Genomic DNA, 18244 nt, shown 5'->3' on the forward strand with positions numbered 1-18244 from the left:
GTAGCAGGAGGCGATGTAAAGACTCAAAGAGGTACAAAGAAGTAACAATGGCTATCAGAATACACTAAAGAATCCACACTACTTCTCCCTTTACCTGAAAAAGGAAGCTTCTAGGCTACCTCCTCCCTCCTCCTCACCTGTGGTGTCTTGGTATTACTGATATTCTGACACCAGGTTGTTAAGGTTGCACTCAGCCTCGGTGAACTCCCTCTCATCCATGCCCTCGCTCGTGTACCAGTGCAGGAAGGCCTTGCGCCTGAACATAGCTGTAAACTGTTCGGCATCGCGTTTGAAGAGCTCCTGGATGGCTGTGTTGTTACCGACGAAGGTGGCCGACATTTTTAGCCCCCAGGGTGGGATGTCACAGACCGCTCTTTTCACATTGTGAGGGAGACACTCAGCAAAGTAGCTCTGTTCTGGATATTGAGCATTTGCTCATTCACCTCCCTCATGGACGTGTGACCTCTGAAAATGGCAGCCACGGGTAGGTAGTGGCCATGTCAGGGATCACAGGTGGCCATCATATTCTTAGCATCAAAGAGCTGCTGAGTGAGCTCAGCCAGTCAGGGCCCGGTACTGCTGGCTGGTCAGTGTGGCAAAGCCAGGCTTAAAGAAGTGTAGCCCAGGAAATGGAACCATGTTCACAGGCAGCTTCGGCAGGTTGGCATTCAGCTGGCCCGGGAAGTGCAAGCACATGGTGACCCCCACTCATGGTAGCAGACACCAGGTGATTCAGGTCACCGTAGGTGGGTGTGGTCAGTTTTAAGGTTCTGGAACATGTTATAGAGCGCTTCATTATCGATTCAGAACGTCTCGTCTGCATTTTCTATGAGCTAGTTGATGAAAAGGGTGGCACTGCAGGGCTCCACCATGGTGTCTGACACCCTGGGAGAGGGCAGGACACTGAATGGCAGGACACCCAATATCTTTCAAAATAAACATGTGGCTGGAACCGGTGTCTCATAACTGTAATCTCAGCACTTTAGGAGGATCACTTGAGCCTAAAGAGTTTTTAGATCTCCCTGGGCAACATAGCAAGACTCTATCTCTACAAAAAAATTCAGCTAGCCAGGCATGATGCTACACACGTGTACTCCCAGCTACTCAGAAGGCTGAAGTGGGATCACTTGAGCCCAGAGTTTGAGGCTGCAATGAGCCAATTGCACCATTATATTCTAGCCTGGATGACAGAGCAACACACCCCGTCTCTAAAAAACAAACGTGGATGAGAACATGTACATACACTTTAAAAACTGGAAAAATAAAATGTCACTTCTGAGTGGACAGTTAAGATTACAGATCTCGATTGCATGTGCAGTTTTATAATTTCCAAAGTATACATGATGGACACATTTTATAATTTAAAAAAAAACCTTTAAAATACTAAAACTAGGCCAGTTGCGGTGGCTGACACCTGTGATTTCAGCACTGTGAGAGGCCAAGGTGGGAGGATCACAAGGTTAGGAGTTCAAGACCAGCGGACCAACATGGTCAAACCCCATACCTACTAAAAATACAAAAATTAGCTGGGCATGGTGGCAAGTGCCTGTAATCCCAGCTATTTGGGAGGCTGAGGCAGGAGAATCACTAGAACCTGGGAGGTGGAGGTTAGAGTGAGCTGAGATCACGTCACTGTACTCCAGCCTCTGCAACAGAGTGATACTCTGTCTAAAAAGAAATGAAAACTACAAAATATGCCTCCACAAATATACCCAATATGGTTTTTTTTTTTTTTTGGAGGTGGGGGAGACAGAGTCTCACTCCATCACACAGGCTGCAGGTGTGGTATACAATCTTGACTTGCTGCAACCTCCATTTCCTGGGTTGTTTAAGGGATTCTTGTGCCTCAGCCTCCCTAATAGGGTGTGCCATCATGCCCGGCTAATTTTTTTTGCACTTTTAGTAGAGACAGGGTTTCATCATGTTGGCCAGGCTGGTCTTGATCTCCTGACGTTAAGTGATCTGCCTGCCTTGGCCTCCCAAAGTGCTGGGATTACAGGCATGAGCCACAGCACACAGCCACGTTTATTTTGAAAGATACTGGGAGCCCTTTTATGTATTATGTAACCCTTTCACTATATAACATTAAATATGGAATAAATGTCACTTTTTCTAAGCACACATGCTAATGAACAGACCTGGATGTAAATTTGTGGTTGAACTATTACTCTTTCACCATAAAAATGGCTACACAAGCACATAACCAGTTCAAAAGATAATTATGTAGGGAAGAGACTACACAAGCATCTTTTCTGAAAATGGTTAGAAAAAATAAACTCTTATCCAAAATTATCCAGAATCGGTGGTGGTATAAGGGTGAAGTCCAAATTAATTTTCATTGACTTTCTAGGCTTAGAGTACCCAGAGAACCACACAAAATTATCTCTGAGGATTCAGAAAGCGATTTCGGGATCTTGCCATGTGCGTCAAAGTAACGAGCAACAGTTAACTACATGGTTCTAAAGGTGCAACTGTAGCTAACATTCACTGGACGCTGATATGAACAAAGCACTGTTTCAGGTAATGCACCTGTAGCCCATTTAAACTTTAGAGGTATCTACCATAATTTAACCCCACGTTACACATTAGGAAACGGGCTGAAATGTGGTAGAGCTGAGACTGGCACCCAGGTGCCTGGAAGTCTGGCTGCAGAACCAAGGCTCTTGGCCAATAGGCTATGAAATAGTAAATTTATTCTTTCGTTGTGCTTTCTTAAGGAGGTGAAAAGTGGTCACCATTTTAGTCATTCTCCTGACAAAGTTGTAAGAATCGAAATGGGGGGGGTGTCGAGGGGAAGAGACTGTAATCCAGAGGCCATATACCCAGTTATTTGCTGTGATTTAGAATATAACTCTACCACACTTAAAATGACAACACACAGCTTTCTGCTATATAATTAGAGAAACAGGAAAATAAGTTTGGATTTTATCAAACTTAGCGTTAAAGCAGACACAGTAAGATTTTTTTAATTTGCCAGATATTCTTTTAATGAGAATTATAAAAGACCAAAAACATTTTTTTTTTTTTTGCAAACTGCCTTTTTAAACAAATGATTTGCTTTTAATTACAAATACGGTGCATGACGATGCCTTCTTCGGCAAAACCAATAAATACAAGAACAAATTTTAAACAGATGATTTGTCCAAGATATTTGAAAAAGGAAACAAAAACCCGATTTTCATTATAAGAATCAACTGATTCTCTAACCTTTCAAAGATTAAGCTCAAAGGTGTGACTCATCTGTAGAAGAGAGAAAGAGAAACCATCTTATAGATGCTTTAAATAGCTTTTGATAATTTTCCCAATGTCATCTTTACTTTCTGGAACTCATAGCTTCATAAAATAGCTGATTTTAAAATATTTCTAATGAACTGATCAATGGGGAAAAGAAAGTATGTATTGAATGCATGTTATAAATTTTACCATGAACAATTATGCATATCAAAAGACACTAACTTTAAAATGGTACAAAAAAAAGTGAGGAAAAACCTGAATTACAGAAAAGAAAGTCAAATTTATTTAATGAAAAACTAGAATTAATAAAAATTAGCAAATACACACACACAAAAGCACACAGCAGCACTATGTATTGACTCACAAAGGGGAAAAGCAGTGGCCCATGACCACTCAAGATGGCTTGTCAGTTAAAGGAAAAAAACCCAAACACGCACACACTCACGCACGCACTCACACACGCAGAAACAACCAAAAAACCCATTATTTTTGAACAATACAATCTACAACAAACACAAAACTCAGAATTATTTTACAATGCTTTCTTCTTTCTTAATACAAAAGATGCCCATCTTGGGTGTATATACATACATTTTTTTCAGTGGTTTACTGTTGACTTATTTTTAAATATATTAGTGTTACTACATGCAACTGTTTCCTGTATTTAACAGCCTTTCTTTTTATTTACCTTCATGTGTCTAGCTTTCACCTACCAAAAGAGTTTTAGATTGGCAGGCAGATGGGTGTCTTATTTTCTGTGAAACAGAAGTTTTAAACACTGGCCACAAAATGTTTGATTGCCATTTCAACACATGGAAATAGTTACATTGATGCCTAAATTGCCATTTTCTGCAAAAAGCTGTGCAATGCTGGTGTCAAAGACTAGACAGTCACTATTCATAATGGCTGTTGCAATTCCTTCATGAATAGATCGAGGAGTTGCTTCCCAAGTCAATCGTCGCCTATGACCATTTAGCTCAAGTCGGTAAGCAAAATTTTCAGCTTGCTTGCGTGTTCCTATCAGCTGTACGATTGCGAAGAACTGCTGGTGACCATCGTATTTTTCCTGTTTCTCCAAGACTAACATGAAGTGAAAGCCAAAACAGGACTGCATCATCACCCAGTCAACAGCACCAGGAAGATTAATGTCTGTAGCAAGGAAAACGATATCCTCTCCCTGTAGGGTTGTAATGGACTTATGCTGATGCATCAGATGGGGCATTACAGCATCCAGAGAGCCTTGCCATTTACAGGAAGCACCAGGGCATGGACAGGAATAAGGCCTAAACTCACAGAGCTCTTCATGGTCTGCTTTTTCGGTGTGTGGCAGAGTTATTTCACATCCAGAAGAGGCATATTTACAGGGGAAAAGTACTGAATTAGCCACTTTCTCCATAGCCAAGTTGCGAATGGATCCCAATGGGCCCCGGCAAGTTGGACAACATGTGAGCTTTGGGCGACAGTTGCTACAAACAAGATGGCCACTCTGACATTGAAGAATGGGTGGTAACACATAGTCAAAGCAGACTGGACACTCAAAAAGACTCGCCAAGTCATTGTTGGATGCAGTCGTGCCAGTCAGGGCAGGCACCCTCTGGGATGGTGGACACTTTGAGGTACCGGTAGGTAATGCTGTAGCAGTCTGACGGCTCATTTCTGAAATAAATACATAAGGAAGCAGGAGAAAAATAATTACAACCATGACTTATTTTATAAATAATGTTTATATGCCAGAAGTATTTTTTAAAAGATACTAAAAAAATAAAATTACACTGAATGTGCACTTTGATTACTAGGATCTGTACAGTGGATCAGCTCTATTTTCAAAATGTTCCAGAACACATTTGGAACTCCCTTTAAGAAAAAAAAAAAGTAAATATCATCTTAAATAGAAAATGGACCATAAACTAGAGAAACTATATAACGAACTGAAGTTTAATCGAATCCATTTTGATAGTACTCTCTCCTCTGAGATTCCCTTACTCTATTTCATTCCAATTCTGAGTCAGCTGTTGATAGGCACAAGGAGTTACAGGTAAGATCCTGTGTAAAATCGGCACTCTGTAACCACAGAATCTGCATCTGAGGACTTCACCAGCCATGGATTGAAAACATTCAGAAAAATTTTAAAATAATACAAAATTTTTAAAATAAAACATATATAACTATTTACCAGCCATGGATTGAAAATATTCAGAAAAATTTTAAAATAATACAAAATTTTTAAAATAAAACATATATAACAACTATTTACCTATTATTTACATTGTATTAAGTGTAAGTAATCCAGAGATAAATTATACAGGAGAATATGCACAGGTTATATACAAATATGATAACATGTTCTATCAGAGACTTGAACATCCTCAGGTTTTGGTATGGGGAAGGGGATCCTGGAACTAATCTTCCGAGGATACCACGGGATGAGTGTAGTTCAAATGCCTTCCATTAACTCTTCTTAATGGTGAGCAGTTACCTACTCTAGAGGTGTAATTTAGGAATGAGGGGAGGGATCACAAGGGGAAAGATCTGCTGCCATCCCCTTTATCTATCAATCTGCCCCCCAAATTATCATCAGCCAGGTATTGATCTTCTTTCCTACTGATCAGTGCCCACCTCAAGAGTGAGGGGATGTACTCTCTAGTGAAGGTAGCAAAAATATAAAAATAAATAAAAACACAGCAAAAGTGAAGGGAGACGTGGGAGAAATGGAGAGCCATCTCAAATAAAACTTTTTGGTGTCGTAGAGAAAGCATATCTTTCTCTATTTGCAATCCACAATATAAATCAGACATAATGAACAAAGAAGGAGAGTCAGGGAGAAACTGAACAGGGGAAGAATACAGATAGCACGGCAGAGACACACCACACTGGGAGTGGGGGATGGAGTCAACAGGTGTAGAACCCCTTAGCCTAGGGTTCTCCAGCGTTGTTTAAACATTCATCAGCAGACTAATCAACATTATTTGACAGATAAATGTCATCTGGAAGAAATGATCGACAATGTAACTAGTCAGGCTGAGTCAAAGATAAAACAAGTAACTCATCCCAAAGAGCTCCCTGGGCTGGGATATAGGAGGCCACTATTTGTCTTGGGGGTGAAAAAATAGATCGGTCGATGTCCTAAGAATACACTCCTAGTAACTATACTAAGCCATATTCTTACAAAGTTAAAGCCTTAAAGTTAATGTTTTATCTCAATTATAGTCATTATTCTGTTGCAAGAAACTTTTGAGAAACAATGTTAGTTACCAATATGACCAAGTAAATGCAACTTGGGTTCTAGATTACTCAGGTGGTTACCAACTGATACCTTAAATGAAGGCTGAGGGTGAAGGAAAAATAAAGATTAATTCCACATCACTAAAGATATATTTTAAAGTTCAAGAGGCAACAAAAGTGACAATTCCATCATAATGTGTCTCATCATATAGACTCAGATCATGAATCAACTCTCATCTGAAGCCCTGTGTAACCCAGGTGTTCTGTACCCTGACAAAAGGACTGTAAAGGAACTCTCCTGTAATCCGGTTTCCCTGAGTGGATTCTTTGTACATACGATGATCCATACATTTTATGTCACTTGTAAAACAGTGGGCTCAGCATTGCCAAAACATCCTGGCTGTATGCTGTATGCCTACTGCATGGTCCAGTTTATGCTGCTTACTGAATTAACAGCATAACAATTAGAAAGTGTTTCCTTGGGCACAAAACAGTCTAGGCAACCAATACCTTTCAAATTACCAAACCAAACCAGAGAATCACATCCAAGGGCAGTAAACTCAGTTTATATTTAACACAACACAGCTACAGACCAATCAAAACATTATTTTTCAATTTCTTGACCTAGCAGTAGTTATACATTTATCATCAACAGTTCAGGCTCACATTACAATATATCTTTATCATTTTCCAAACACTGTAATAAAGCAGATTTTAACTCTTACTCAAAGTGTGAAAACCGAAATGGGAACAGGATTTCTTGTAAATGGAGGTATACAGGACAGCAACTGCTAAAGCCTCTCCAAGCTCCAAAGGTGCTACCCAGCTCCATCTTGAAACAGAAAAGGAATCCCAACCACACAGCCGCCCTGCAGTAGGAACCAAGGACAGCCCTGCAGAAGTCATGACGTAACCTGAAGTTTGATTTAAACAGAAAAAAAGCACAACAGCCCAAATGAAACATGACTGCTAACCTAGGAAACAGCTCGATTCTGCTGCAGCCATTCCGTAAGCCAGGCAGGTTCCACTGACTAACAGCGTTCAAGTTTCACAGCCTCAGCAACCCATCCTGTTAATGTCAATACCTTTTCTCTTCCTTGTCCTAGTCGCCGGTAAACATGTGAACAAGACTCCCCTCCAGGAGTAAAGAGAAGGTGGAATAGGCTTTCCCGTCATGAGAACTCAGGCAGCTCACTGCCTTTTCCAAGAAGTAAAGGTACAGGACCCTCCTGGGCACTTTCTGCTCCTAAACACAAAAGACCCAAATTGGCGTCTGAGGTCAGGATCCAAATATCGTTTCACTTCTCAGAAGCACCAGTTACAGAGGTGGAGAAAGAAAGCCTTTCCATCCCCAGGAGGCAACCACACCTCCCCGTGAGCTCAAATTCGGCTGCATCTCCGAAAATGGGAGCCACAGCTGCGCTGTCCTCCACCATGCCCTAAGCCTTCGTCTGTCTCCCAAGTTTGTCTTCTCCAGATTCACTGGGTAGGCTCCTGCTCGGCTCTGGTGGAGGGGTGACCCGCTGGCTGAGAAGGAAGTACGCTCCCTGAGCCAGCTCAGGGGCTACTGCAGGAGCCCGCCTGCCGGGAGAGCCATTTGGAGCCTCGGCCAGCTGGGGATGGGCCTGCGCCGGGAACGCCCGCTCCAACCAGGAGAGCCAAGGGCCAGTCCAGGGCGCGCAGCGTGCAGGGCGGTGCCCGTCTCGCTCGCGCAGAGGTGGGGCCGTGCCCGCAAGCCCCGCCCCACAACCCAGGGCGGGGCCGCGGGACCCCGCAGCTCTGACCCCGTGCCACCCCGCCATGGACCCCACCCCGCCATGGACCGCATACCACCGCACCCCAGCGACATCGAGCCTTCCTCAGCATTTCCACCAGTTTAAAGTTAGGTGGAACCATGCCGTTTTCGGTGTGTCAGAACAGTCTCATATCAGGAGTTTCTTACGGTTTCAATCTAAGAGCTACAGCGTATCTTGAAATGCGTGGCCACACTGGCGCTCCGCTCTACGTTTATCCGAACTCTAAAATTTTGGAGTGAAAACATTCTCCCTAATTCATTCAACAGCTATTTACTGGCATCAACTACTAATTTCCTCAATTCTAGCTCACTTCACTTCTCCTATCGGTAATGTATTTTAAATTCCCCTTCCCCGCTGCGAAAACACTTTGCAGGAAAAGTAGTAAGCATACTTCTGCCACATTAAACTCCTACTTAAACCTCCTAAGAGAGTATACTCTCTTCCCACTCTGGGAAAGCCATCTTAAATGGCCTCATTAAACGCAGAGTAGCTTGTTTTGTTTTTAAACAAGCATTACCCTTGCCCCAATAAAGTCCTGGGCCTCAGATTTGCATTGCATCAGCTAGTGCGTGCAGAGGTTTAACCTGTCATTACATCATGCTTAGGGCAGCCTCTAAATGCAGCAAGAGCTGGCAGAGAGGAATCAACCCAATGTAGGGAATTGCAGATTACCCACTTTCAGCAAGAAATTTTAACTCTAACCACTTCCTCACTCTATTAACAGTGTGTTCAATCACCTCAACCTCATTTTACAATATAGGCTACACAAAAGAGTATTAGGAAAAGAAATATGATTGAAAATAAATACAGTCTACCCCACAGACAAGTTTTTTGTTTTGTTGTTGTTGTTTTTGAGACAGGGTCTCACTCTTGCCCAGGTCTGAGTGCAGTGGCACAATCTCCACTCACTGCAGCCTCGGTCTTTTGGGCTCAAGCAATCCCCTCCCACCTGAATCTCCCCAATCACTAGGCACCACCGTCTTCGGCTAATTTTCTTTATATTTTTGGTAAAGACAGGGATTCCCCATGTTGCCCAGGCTGGTCTCAAACTCCTGGCCTGACACTATCCACCTGTCATGCCTTCCAAAGTGCTGGCCTACAGGCGTGAGCCACTATGCCCAGTCTGTATTTTTATTTTCTAACATTTATTCATTCAACAGATCTTAAGTTTCCCTAGAGCAGAAAACTTCAAATATTTTAGATGGAGAAACTCTTCCAAGCAGAATCACAAAATAACCAAAATGTATACAACAAAAAGATGACTATTTCTCAAGCAAAAGATATTTCACTGTTAGCCAAACTCCAAAAGATGTGTACAAAGCCTTGCAGCACAGTCTGAAAACCACTGATCTATGGACAGGCCCCTCCACTTAATTAAGTCAGAAAAACAAAAGCATTCTACAGTCATCTACACTTGGATTCAAACCCAGGCTCCACCACTTGTTCAGCTGTAAAACTGGACTGTTTCCAGCCTTATGTGGCTTTTGTCTAGATTGAGGTGGGTAATTTATGTGTATCATGGGTGGTATATTCCAGAATATTTAAATTTTCAGTTAAGATTTAAGTTAATTGCCTCAAAGACATCGATTAGTCAAGAGACCTAGAATTTGTAGATTCCAGGACACACACTCCAAAAGATGCCTTAAGCTTCCAAAGGTGATCAAACATACCTGCCAAGAATCAACCACCATTTAATTTTTACCACAATAAACCTTAATTTTCAACTAGGTAAAATTCTCAACTAGGCAAAATCACCATTTAATTTTTTTACACTAGTTTTACAAAGACTTGAAAAGTTCACGGAAGTACCTTAAGACAAGCCCACAGAATCCAAAATTGGCAAAAATCCGAAACAATAAAAATGCACTATTACCTACACTTTCTAAAGCCTACATCTCAAGCCCAGTTTGGTATACAGTTTAAGTAGATGTCAATCTAAATCAAAACATTTTAGAATCAACCTTTAAAGCTGTCTTAGTAATTTCTGAGCATTCAGCCATTGCTTTACCACTTTAGCATACTTATAGTAGAAAGATAAATTTTTATTCTCAATTCCATGTGGCAATCTTTGTTTCCTTTTATAAATTATAAAAGTTTAAAATGGAGAAATATAGTCAGATATGAAAAAAAGTCATAATATACTGTAAACAAAATTACAAACAGAACATAGAGGGGAGGAATGGCGTGAAAAATCAAGAGGACTACATCAGATCAACGAAATAGTTATCTATATTAGGACACTGGTGATTTTTAGCTATATTTTCTCCAAAGGGGACAATAAACTGCTTTATATAAAGATTAGTCTGATTAACGACTGTGAAAACAGTCAAAATGAGCAAAAAGTAAAACATTTTTATTCTTAATTTAATAAACAAAAAAACAAAAACAAAAAAGGGCTGGGCACCATGGCTCACGCCTGTAATCCCAGCAATTTGGGAGGCCGGGTCAGGCAGATCACCTGAGGTCAGGAGTTCAAGACCAGCCTGGCCAATATGGTGAAACCCTGTCTCTACAAAAATACAAAAATTAGCTGGGTGTGGTGGCGTGCATCCGTAATCCCAGCTACTCAGGAGGCTGAGGTGGAAGACTCACTTTAACCCAGGAGACGGAGGTTAAAGTGAGTCAAAATCACGCCACTGCACTCCAGTCTGGTGACAGAGCAAGACTCAGTCTCAAAACAACAGTAACAACAACAACAACAACAAAGGATAGGATGCAATTATCACTACCCACCTTTAGTAACACAAAAATTATTCTAAAAACAAAGTATTAAAAAATAAAATTATAGGTATCAAGATTACAAATATGCTCTTTGCATTAGAAATAACTCCTCCATTCAAAACACTTAAGACTTTTCTTGTTCCCAGAATGCCTTTTGGTTAAAAGGGTGCTTTCCAAATTCATTCAACATTGTGGCAGGTATTATGAAGAGAACGTTTTAAGTTAAAATGTTAATTAAACACTGCTTCCATTAAGATTTACTTGCTTCTTACACAATGACAAAATTAAGGCAAGTCTCTTAAAAATTCAACAGCCTAAAATGCCAAAAGTTAAAAAAATCAAACATTGTTATAATGAGGACAATAAAGTAAACAATCTAGTTTCTAGAACTGTAGCAAAGCAATAAATTTTTTTTTATTTTGTTTTTCCTAAAAGCTCCATTTTTCCTGAAGATAATTCTGAAAACTTTGCAACTACAGAAGAAAAGTTATACTAATATTTCTAGAAAGACTGTATTAGAGTTGAAGGAAACCCAGGAAAGCTGCTGTCAACAGAAGATGACACAGAGGAAAGGCAAATCCTGATTCAAATGTGTTCAAAGCAAAATACAACACTTGCTAAATCACTTTATTTTGAGGCTTCCACCCAAACTAAAAATTAGCATATGCATGGGGTATGGTGGCTCACACGTGTAATCCCAGCACTTTGGGAGGCTGAGGTGGGAGGATCACTTTAGCCCGGGAGTTTGAGACCAGCCTAGGCAATATACTGAGACCTCTTCTCTACAAAAAAAAAAATGCAAAAAATTAGCTGGGTGTGGTGGCACGCCCTGTAGAGCCAGCTATTTGGAAGGCTGAGATGGGAGCCTCATCAGAGCCTGGGAGGTAAAGGCTGCAAGCTATGTCTGTGCAAGAGTGAGCCCGTCTGGAAAAGAAAAAATAAAGTCTAAGATCCCCCAAAACAGTGCAAGCCCTTCAACATGACAATAGTAAAAGTTTTGCTTTCCCATCAGGTATATTCAAGATTATACTAAACTCCTAACTTTGTCAAAGCAATCAATCAAACCTAACTATCCTTGAATCCTTAATTTTGTGGTGTAATCACAATACTTCAAAGAAAATTTTTGAAACGATTACATAAGTGATTAACTCTCCATCTCCATTTTAGTAGTCTGAAGCTCCTGCATAAATTCCGCAGGTTAGAATCCTGGTCACAACCCTTTTCCCTAAGAACTACGTATGACCACGTCTTCCGCTATTCAGTAATGTCAATGAAAAACCTAATGCCATTTTCATTCTCAATCCTTTGCAGATAGCCTTCTGATATGCTAAAGCATTTTCCAAAATATATATATAGTTACCCTCAATCTCCAGCAAGAAACAGAGACTGATAGAATGGCTGCTTCCTTGCCTTTCCCTTAAGTAGGAAGCCCCACATAAATTCTGATTACATTACTTTTCGAACTCCTTAACCCTTCTATAGAAGTTTTCAGGCTAAATTTTCACATCTCTCCTTGGACCTTGATTGTTGGTTGTCGGTTTTGCGCTTGCTGCTAGTCTCAGTGGGTTCCAGAGTCAGCAAGCTAAATACAGAGGCAAAGTGGAGACTTCCCTTTATTCTCACTAATGAACAACTACCCCAAAACACTTATTAAGCACCTACTAAGTGACAAGTATAGTCCTCAATGGTTTACATATGTTCTCATTTAACCTTTCCAATGATCAAAGTTAAGATCTTTATCCCCATCTTACTTGAGAAAATAGATTTCAAGGCTGGGCACGGTGGCTCACGCCTGTAATACCAACACTTTGGAAGGCCAAGGCTGGCAGATCACTTGAGGTCAGGAGTTTGAGACCAGTCTGGTCAACATGGTAAAAACCTGTCTCTACTAAAAATACAAAAATTAGCCAAGTGTAGTTGTACCTGTAATACCCGCTACTCAGGAGGCTGAGGCACAAGAATTGCTTGAATGTGGGAAGGTTCAAGGTTGCAGTGAGCCAGGATCATGCCACTGCACTCCAGACTAGGCAACAAGAGTAAAACAAAATCTCAGAAAAAAAAAAAAAAGGAAAAGAAAACAGAGTTCAAAGTTAAACATTTCAGATCATAAAACTATTAAGAGATGGAAGTTAGGGCTATCTGGGAAGACTTAGAAGGGGTAGGGAGTGGCAAAAGGTATCCTAAGCAGAGCATACAAACATATCAGAAATTTCAGACTTGGAAAAGATCTTACACAATCCTCCCATTTTCAAAACAAACAAACAAAAAAGACATACAGAGAATTAACTTGCTAGATATGATATAACTTTGATCAATGTTCTTTTTATCAGCCTTGGGCAGCTCTAATCTAGGACACCCAATGATTCTCCTGCCTCAGCCTCCCAAGTAGCTGGGATTACAGACACAAGCCACCATGCCAGGCTAATTTTTGTATTTTTAGTAGAGACAGGGTTTCACCATGTTAGTCAAGCTGGTCTCGAACTCCTGATATGATGATCCACCCACCTTGGCCTTCCAAAGTGCTGGGATTACAGGAGTGAGCCACCGTGCCCAGCCTCTAACCTACGCTTTACGTGATCATTTCCTAGATCCTGTTAAAGCAGATAGGCTTGGGATATTTTCTAATTTTAAAAAATGCTAACCTTTCTGAATTTAAGTGTAATAAGATTTCAAAAAATAACAAAATTTTAGATTATCTTTTGCTTTTTTTTCCCTACCAACACCAGAGGAATCATCAATCAAAAAAGGAGATGAAACCTAGTTAAGTAAGAGTTAACAAACATTAACTTTTTATTTGAAGTCCCTTCCTGATTATAAACTTTAACGATCAGACCACCCTTCTTATGGTCTTCATATTATCTCTTTACCATTTGAAAATTTCTTGTTGACTATTTCTTGTGGTCCATTCCCACCTTCCACATTCCCCACCAGTAGTTCTCCAACTTTTTGGTATCAGCAACCCTTGACACCAGCGGTTAGCAAACTATATCCCACAGGCCAGCCTGTTTTGGGAAATAGTTTTACTGAAATATAGTTAAACCTAGTCAATTATAGACTGTCTCTGCTTTCAAGCTACCAGGGCAGAAGCTGAACAGTTGATCCTATGAGTCCTATCCCTTTTAAGAAAAAGTCCTGGTTGTTTAAGAAAAAGTTGGCCTTCAGCTATGAAAACTGCTTAAAAAAAAATACAGAAAGAAAAAGAAAAAAGAAAAAGTTGGCCTTTATTGGTGGCTCATGCTCATAATCCCAGCACTTTGGGAGGCAGAGAAGGGCAGATCACCTGAGGTCAGGAGTTCAAGACCAGCCTGGCCAACATAGTGATACCCCATCTCTACTAAAACTACATTAAGTTCACCAGACGTAGTGGTGCGCGCCTTGTAATCCCAGCTACTCGGGAAGCTGAGGTGAAAGAATCACTTGAACCCAGGGGAAAGAGGTTCCAGTGAGCTAAGATCATGCCATTTCACTCCAGCCTGGGCAAAAGAGTAAGACTCCATCACAGAAAAATACATAAAATAAAATTCACTTTAAAACAACGATGAAAAAGTAAATCATTTTACCATCATAACTATAATCTTTACAAACTGGATGTATTTCCATACCAGTTCTCTAAGTTTTTAAAATATATCTTGTTTGTGACAGAGTTCCATAACCCACCAACTCCTAAAAAGTAATTTCATCTTTTAATAGCACACCTTAAAAATGTAGCTATGTATATACTGAATTTGGTTGGAATGAAAAGTTCAAACCTGAATTCCCACTTCAGCTCTTATTAATTAGTTTTACACTGGGAAAAAAAAAATTATAATTTCCTGGGTTCCAAGTCTATCATTTCTGAAAAACTGTAACTACCATTCCCGAACTCTGGACATTAAATGAAATCAAGTAGTGGGAACATTCGGTATATTGCTGACAAGTGACTTAGTGCTCTTTACAGAGCCAAACAAGAAACCCTACACTGAATAGCTAAACACAAAGACCTGCATTATATTATAGTAGGAAACTGAAAACTGCTGTTTCAACCTACTGTGTTCATTTTCATACCTTGAGACTGCAACTGAAAACAAAGGTCACACAGAAGTGGAGTAATTACTTGAGGCCAGGAGTCCAGCCTGAGCAACATGGCAAGAACCTATCTCTACAAGAGTATTTTGAAAATGAGCCAGGCACGGTGGTGCACACCTGTAGTCCTGGCTCCTTCAAGAGGCTGAGGGGAGGCTAGCCTGAGGCCAAAAGTTCAAAAGTTGCAGTGAGCTATGATTGCACCACTGCACTCCAGGCTGAGTGACAGAGCAAAACCCTGTCTTAAGAAAAAAAAAATGTTGCTGTGAAATAGATTCCACTGATTAGAAGGATGAAAAAAGTTTGCTGTGAAAGATGCTGTATTAAATGGGTAATACTGACCTGCAAGGCATTGTGCCAGCAGCTTCATGCACACTATTTAATCTTCATAAAGTGAGTTTTATCCCCATTTTACAGATGAGAAAAATGATCAGAAAAAAAGAATAAGAGCAAACTGGCACATAACCTGTAGTGTCAGCTACTCAAGAGGCTAAAGAGAGGGGGGATCATGTGAGCCCAAGAGTTCAAGGCTGTACTGCACCATGATTGTGTCTGAATAGCTACTGCATGCACTCCAGCCTGGGCAATAGAGTGCCTTGAAATAAATACAAGCACAGCCAGAGGTTTCATTGTCTCTAATTTCATCTTCTTTTGAATAACCCTAAAAAACAGTATGTATGTTCTCCTTACCCAGGTATGGAATATTTAATTTAGCATTCAAAACATCTATTCCAAATTTTCAAAAATGTGTCAAGAAAATACAAACTTCCTGAAGCCTTTAAACCTTTATTTTCCATCAAAGTGATAGAATCACATATCATTCTAAGTTTGCCATTAAGTCACTAGACATGAAATCAAAGAAAACTATCAAGGAGAGGTAAGAGCAGAGAAGAGCAACAGAACCAGGCAGAGGATCAAACAGGCTTTCTCAACGTTTTATTTCATGCCACATATTACTAAAATTTTCAAATAACCTTAAAACTTTTTAGCAACACACTTGAAATGAAAATTATTGAAACTGTCAGTCTTGATTACAAACTAATCTGCAATATAACTAAGTCTCAGTGCCTAGATAAAGGCATCCAAATACTATTTACTTAGCTATCAGAATACAACCATTTACTGCCTTATAATATAATGCCTTATATTCTCTAAGGATACAAAATTCTCAAATCCCAATGCACACTTGCTTCTTTACTTCATCTTGGCATTTAAGCTGTGCTTTTAAAAACTTTACTTCTAAAACACATGGTACCTAGTTCTACGCTCTACCATACAACACATTCAACATCACATTCCATCTGACAAGTCTGGTAGGTTAAGTATGTATGTACGTACACACACACACACACTCAGAAAATTTTTTACAGCAGATCAAAATTAGCAGTAATCTATAAAGAGTTTGTGATACTAAACTAAGCATAAAAGAGCACATTGCTAAGAAGACTAAAGAAGGTTAAAGAAACCGCGTAAAGTCACATTAGAGAGTCTGATACATTTTAAGATTGCTGGCTCTTTACTAGTAAAATAGAAAAAAAAGTAATGGAATTTAAAGGAAAGAAATGCCATCTTTTAAAAAAATCATAGAACCTGATACCTTTTGAGATCAGATAAAAAAATCATACAGCCTTATTAAAATTCAATTACGGACGGGTGCGGTGGCTCACGCCTGTAATCCCAGCACTTTGGGAGGCTGAGGCGGGTGGATCACGAGGTCAAGAGATTGAGACCATCCTGGTCAACACGATGAAACCCCATCTCTACTAAAAATACAAAAAATTAGCTGGGCATGGTGGCGCGTGCCTGTAATCCTAGCTACTTAGGAGGCTGAGAGGCAGGAGAATTGCCTGAACCCAGGAGGCGGAGGTTGCGGTGAGCCGAGATCACACCATTGTACTCCAGCCTGGGTAACAAGAGCGAAACTCCGTCTCAAAAATAAATAAATAAATAAAAATAAAATTCAATTATAATCGGCCGAAATAGTTATAATCTGTGTTGACATAAGCAATGCTACCTGAAACTCTAGCCAAACCACGTTAATTATTTCAACTAAAGATGTAACACAAAAATTAACAACCTATACTCATTTCCCTCAAACTAAGATTCTATTCACAAGGAGTTCACATTTCTCTAAGAATGTAATGTTTGACTTTCCTCTTTTTAATAGTCTAAAAAACAGTATCAGCACATTCTGAATAATTTGAATACACATGTTAGCCATGAAATTAAATGCCTCTATTCATATTTATGGTTACATTGGCTCTAAGTTGGTCCTACAGTGCTCTAATTATGCAAGCTAAATAGAAACGCTTAGGTAGGTTTAATACATAAATAATGCATTTGTGTGAAGCAAAGCCTAAATGCCATCATGGTTTCCACTAAAGCACTTATATGTCAGTACAAAAATAAGATCTCATATGACCACATGATACAGGGCCATTAAAGGATGCTTAACTGAAAAAGAATCTGCCTGTTCTTTCATAACCGTAAGTCAACCCTCTAAGTGCTGTTTCTAGACTTAAATTCAGCAGACAGTATCCAATATTTTAGTGAATCGTTAATTTGAATTTCAATGGTTCTGTGTTTTGTTTGTATATAAACTGCAAGTTTTGAACTGTCAGCAACACCTGACAGAGTTGACAGATCACTGGGCTCCTGCCTGATAAAACTGTTCACCGACTTCATATACTCTTAGTTTTCCTATCTCACCAGTCACTCCTCATCTTCCTTTTATTCCCTCCAGATTTGTCTGAAACCCCCCATGTACATCCAATTGCCCCTTCAGGGGGATGGCCAAAGAGAAGCTCCTTATCACCTCCCCAAGTCTCTCTACTCAGAGCCTTCCTTTTTTCAATTGATAGCAACTCCATCCTTCCAGTTACTCAGGTCAAAAGCCTTCTAGTCAGCCTTGATGCTCTTCTCTTTCACTACATCCATCTAAAACAGTAAGGAAATCTTACTGTACCTCTCTTCAAAATATATTCAGACTCCAACCATTCCTCACTACCACTACCATTTAGTCCAAGCCACCAATATGGCTCATCTGTATTACGGCAATATCCTCCCAACCAGTCTCCCTGTTTCCAGCTATGTCACCACCCTCACCACCTAACATGCTCTAAGCATAGCAACTAGCTTAATTAATCCAGCTCCATTTTATATCAGATGATGTAAATCTCTATTCTATACTCTCCACTGGCTACCCATGT

At 40.1% G+C, this 18244-nt stretch overlaps 2 protein-coding genes across 13 annotated transcripts in view; one reads left to right on the forward strand and one right to left on the reverse strand.

Annotated features, from left to right (window-relative positions):
- Nucleotides 1-4092, forward strand: part of LONP2 (lon peptidase 2, peroxisomal) — a 141045-nt gene extending 136953 nt beyond the window's left edge. The window contains exons 17-18 of the mRNA XM_035281945.3: nt 1479-1490; nt 3937-4092. Of these exons, the coding sequence (XP_035137836.1) occupies nt 1479-1490; nt 3937-4056 (132 nt within the window). The 3' untranslated portion in view covers nt 4057-4092. The remainder of the gene's footprint in view (nt 1-1478; nt 1491-3936) is intronic.
- Nucleotides 2961-18244, reverse strand: part of SIAH1 (siah E3 ubiquitin protein ligase 1) — a 90737-nt gene continuing 75453 nt past the window's right edge. For 7 of the 12 annotated variants that reach the window (XM_078357794.1, XM_078357793.1, XM_035281949.3 and 4 more), the window contains one exon: nt 2961-4890. In XM_078357794.1, the coding sequence (XP_078213920.1) occupies nt 4040-4888 (849 nt within the window). In that variant the 5' untranslated portion in view covers nt 4889-4890 and the 3' untranslated portion in view covers nt 2961-4039. Of the gene's footprint in view, nt 4891-5005; nt 5029-7181; nt 8095-12896; nt 12998-18244 lie in introns of those variants that run through there. The other 5 variants (XM_078357796.1, XM_035281947.3, XM_035281948.3 and 2 more) reach the window with 5 other exon arrangements.

This window comes from Callithrix jacchus, chromosome 20 (assembly GCF_049354715.1).
Source record: "Callithrix jacchus isolate 240 chromosome 20, calJac240_pri, whole genome shotgun sequence".
NCBI lineage: Eukaryota > Metazoa > Chordata > Mammalia > Primates > Cebidae > Callithrix > Callithrix jacchus.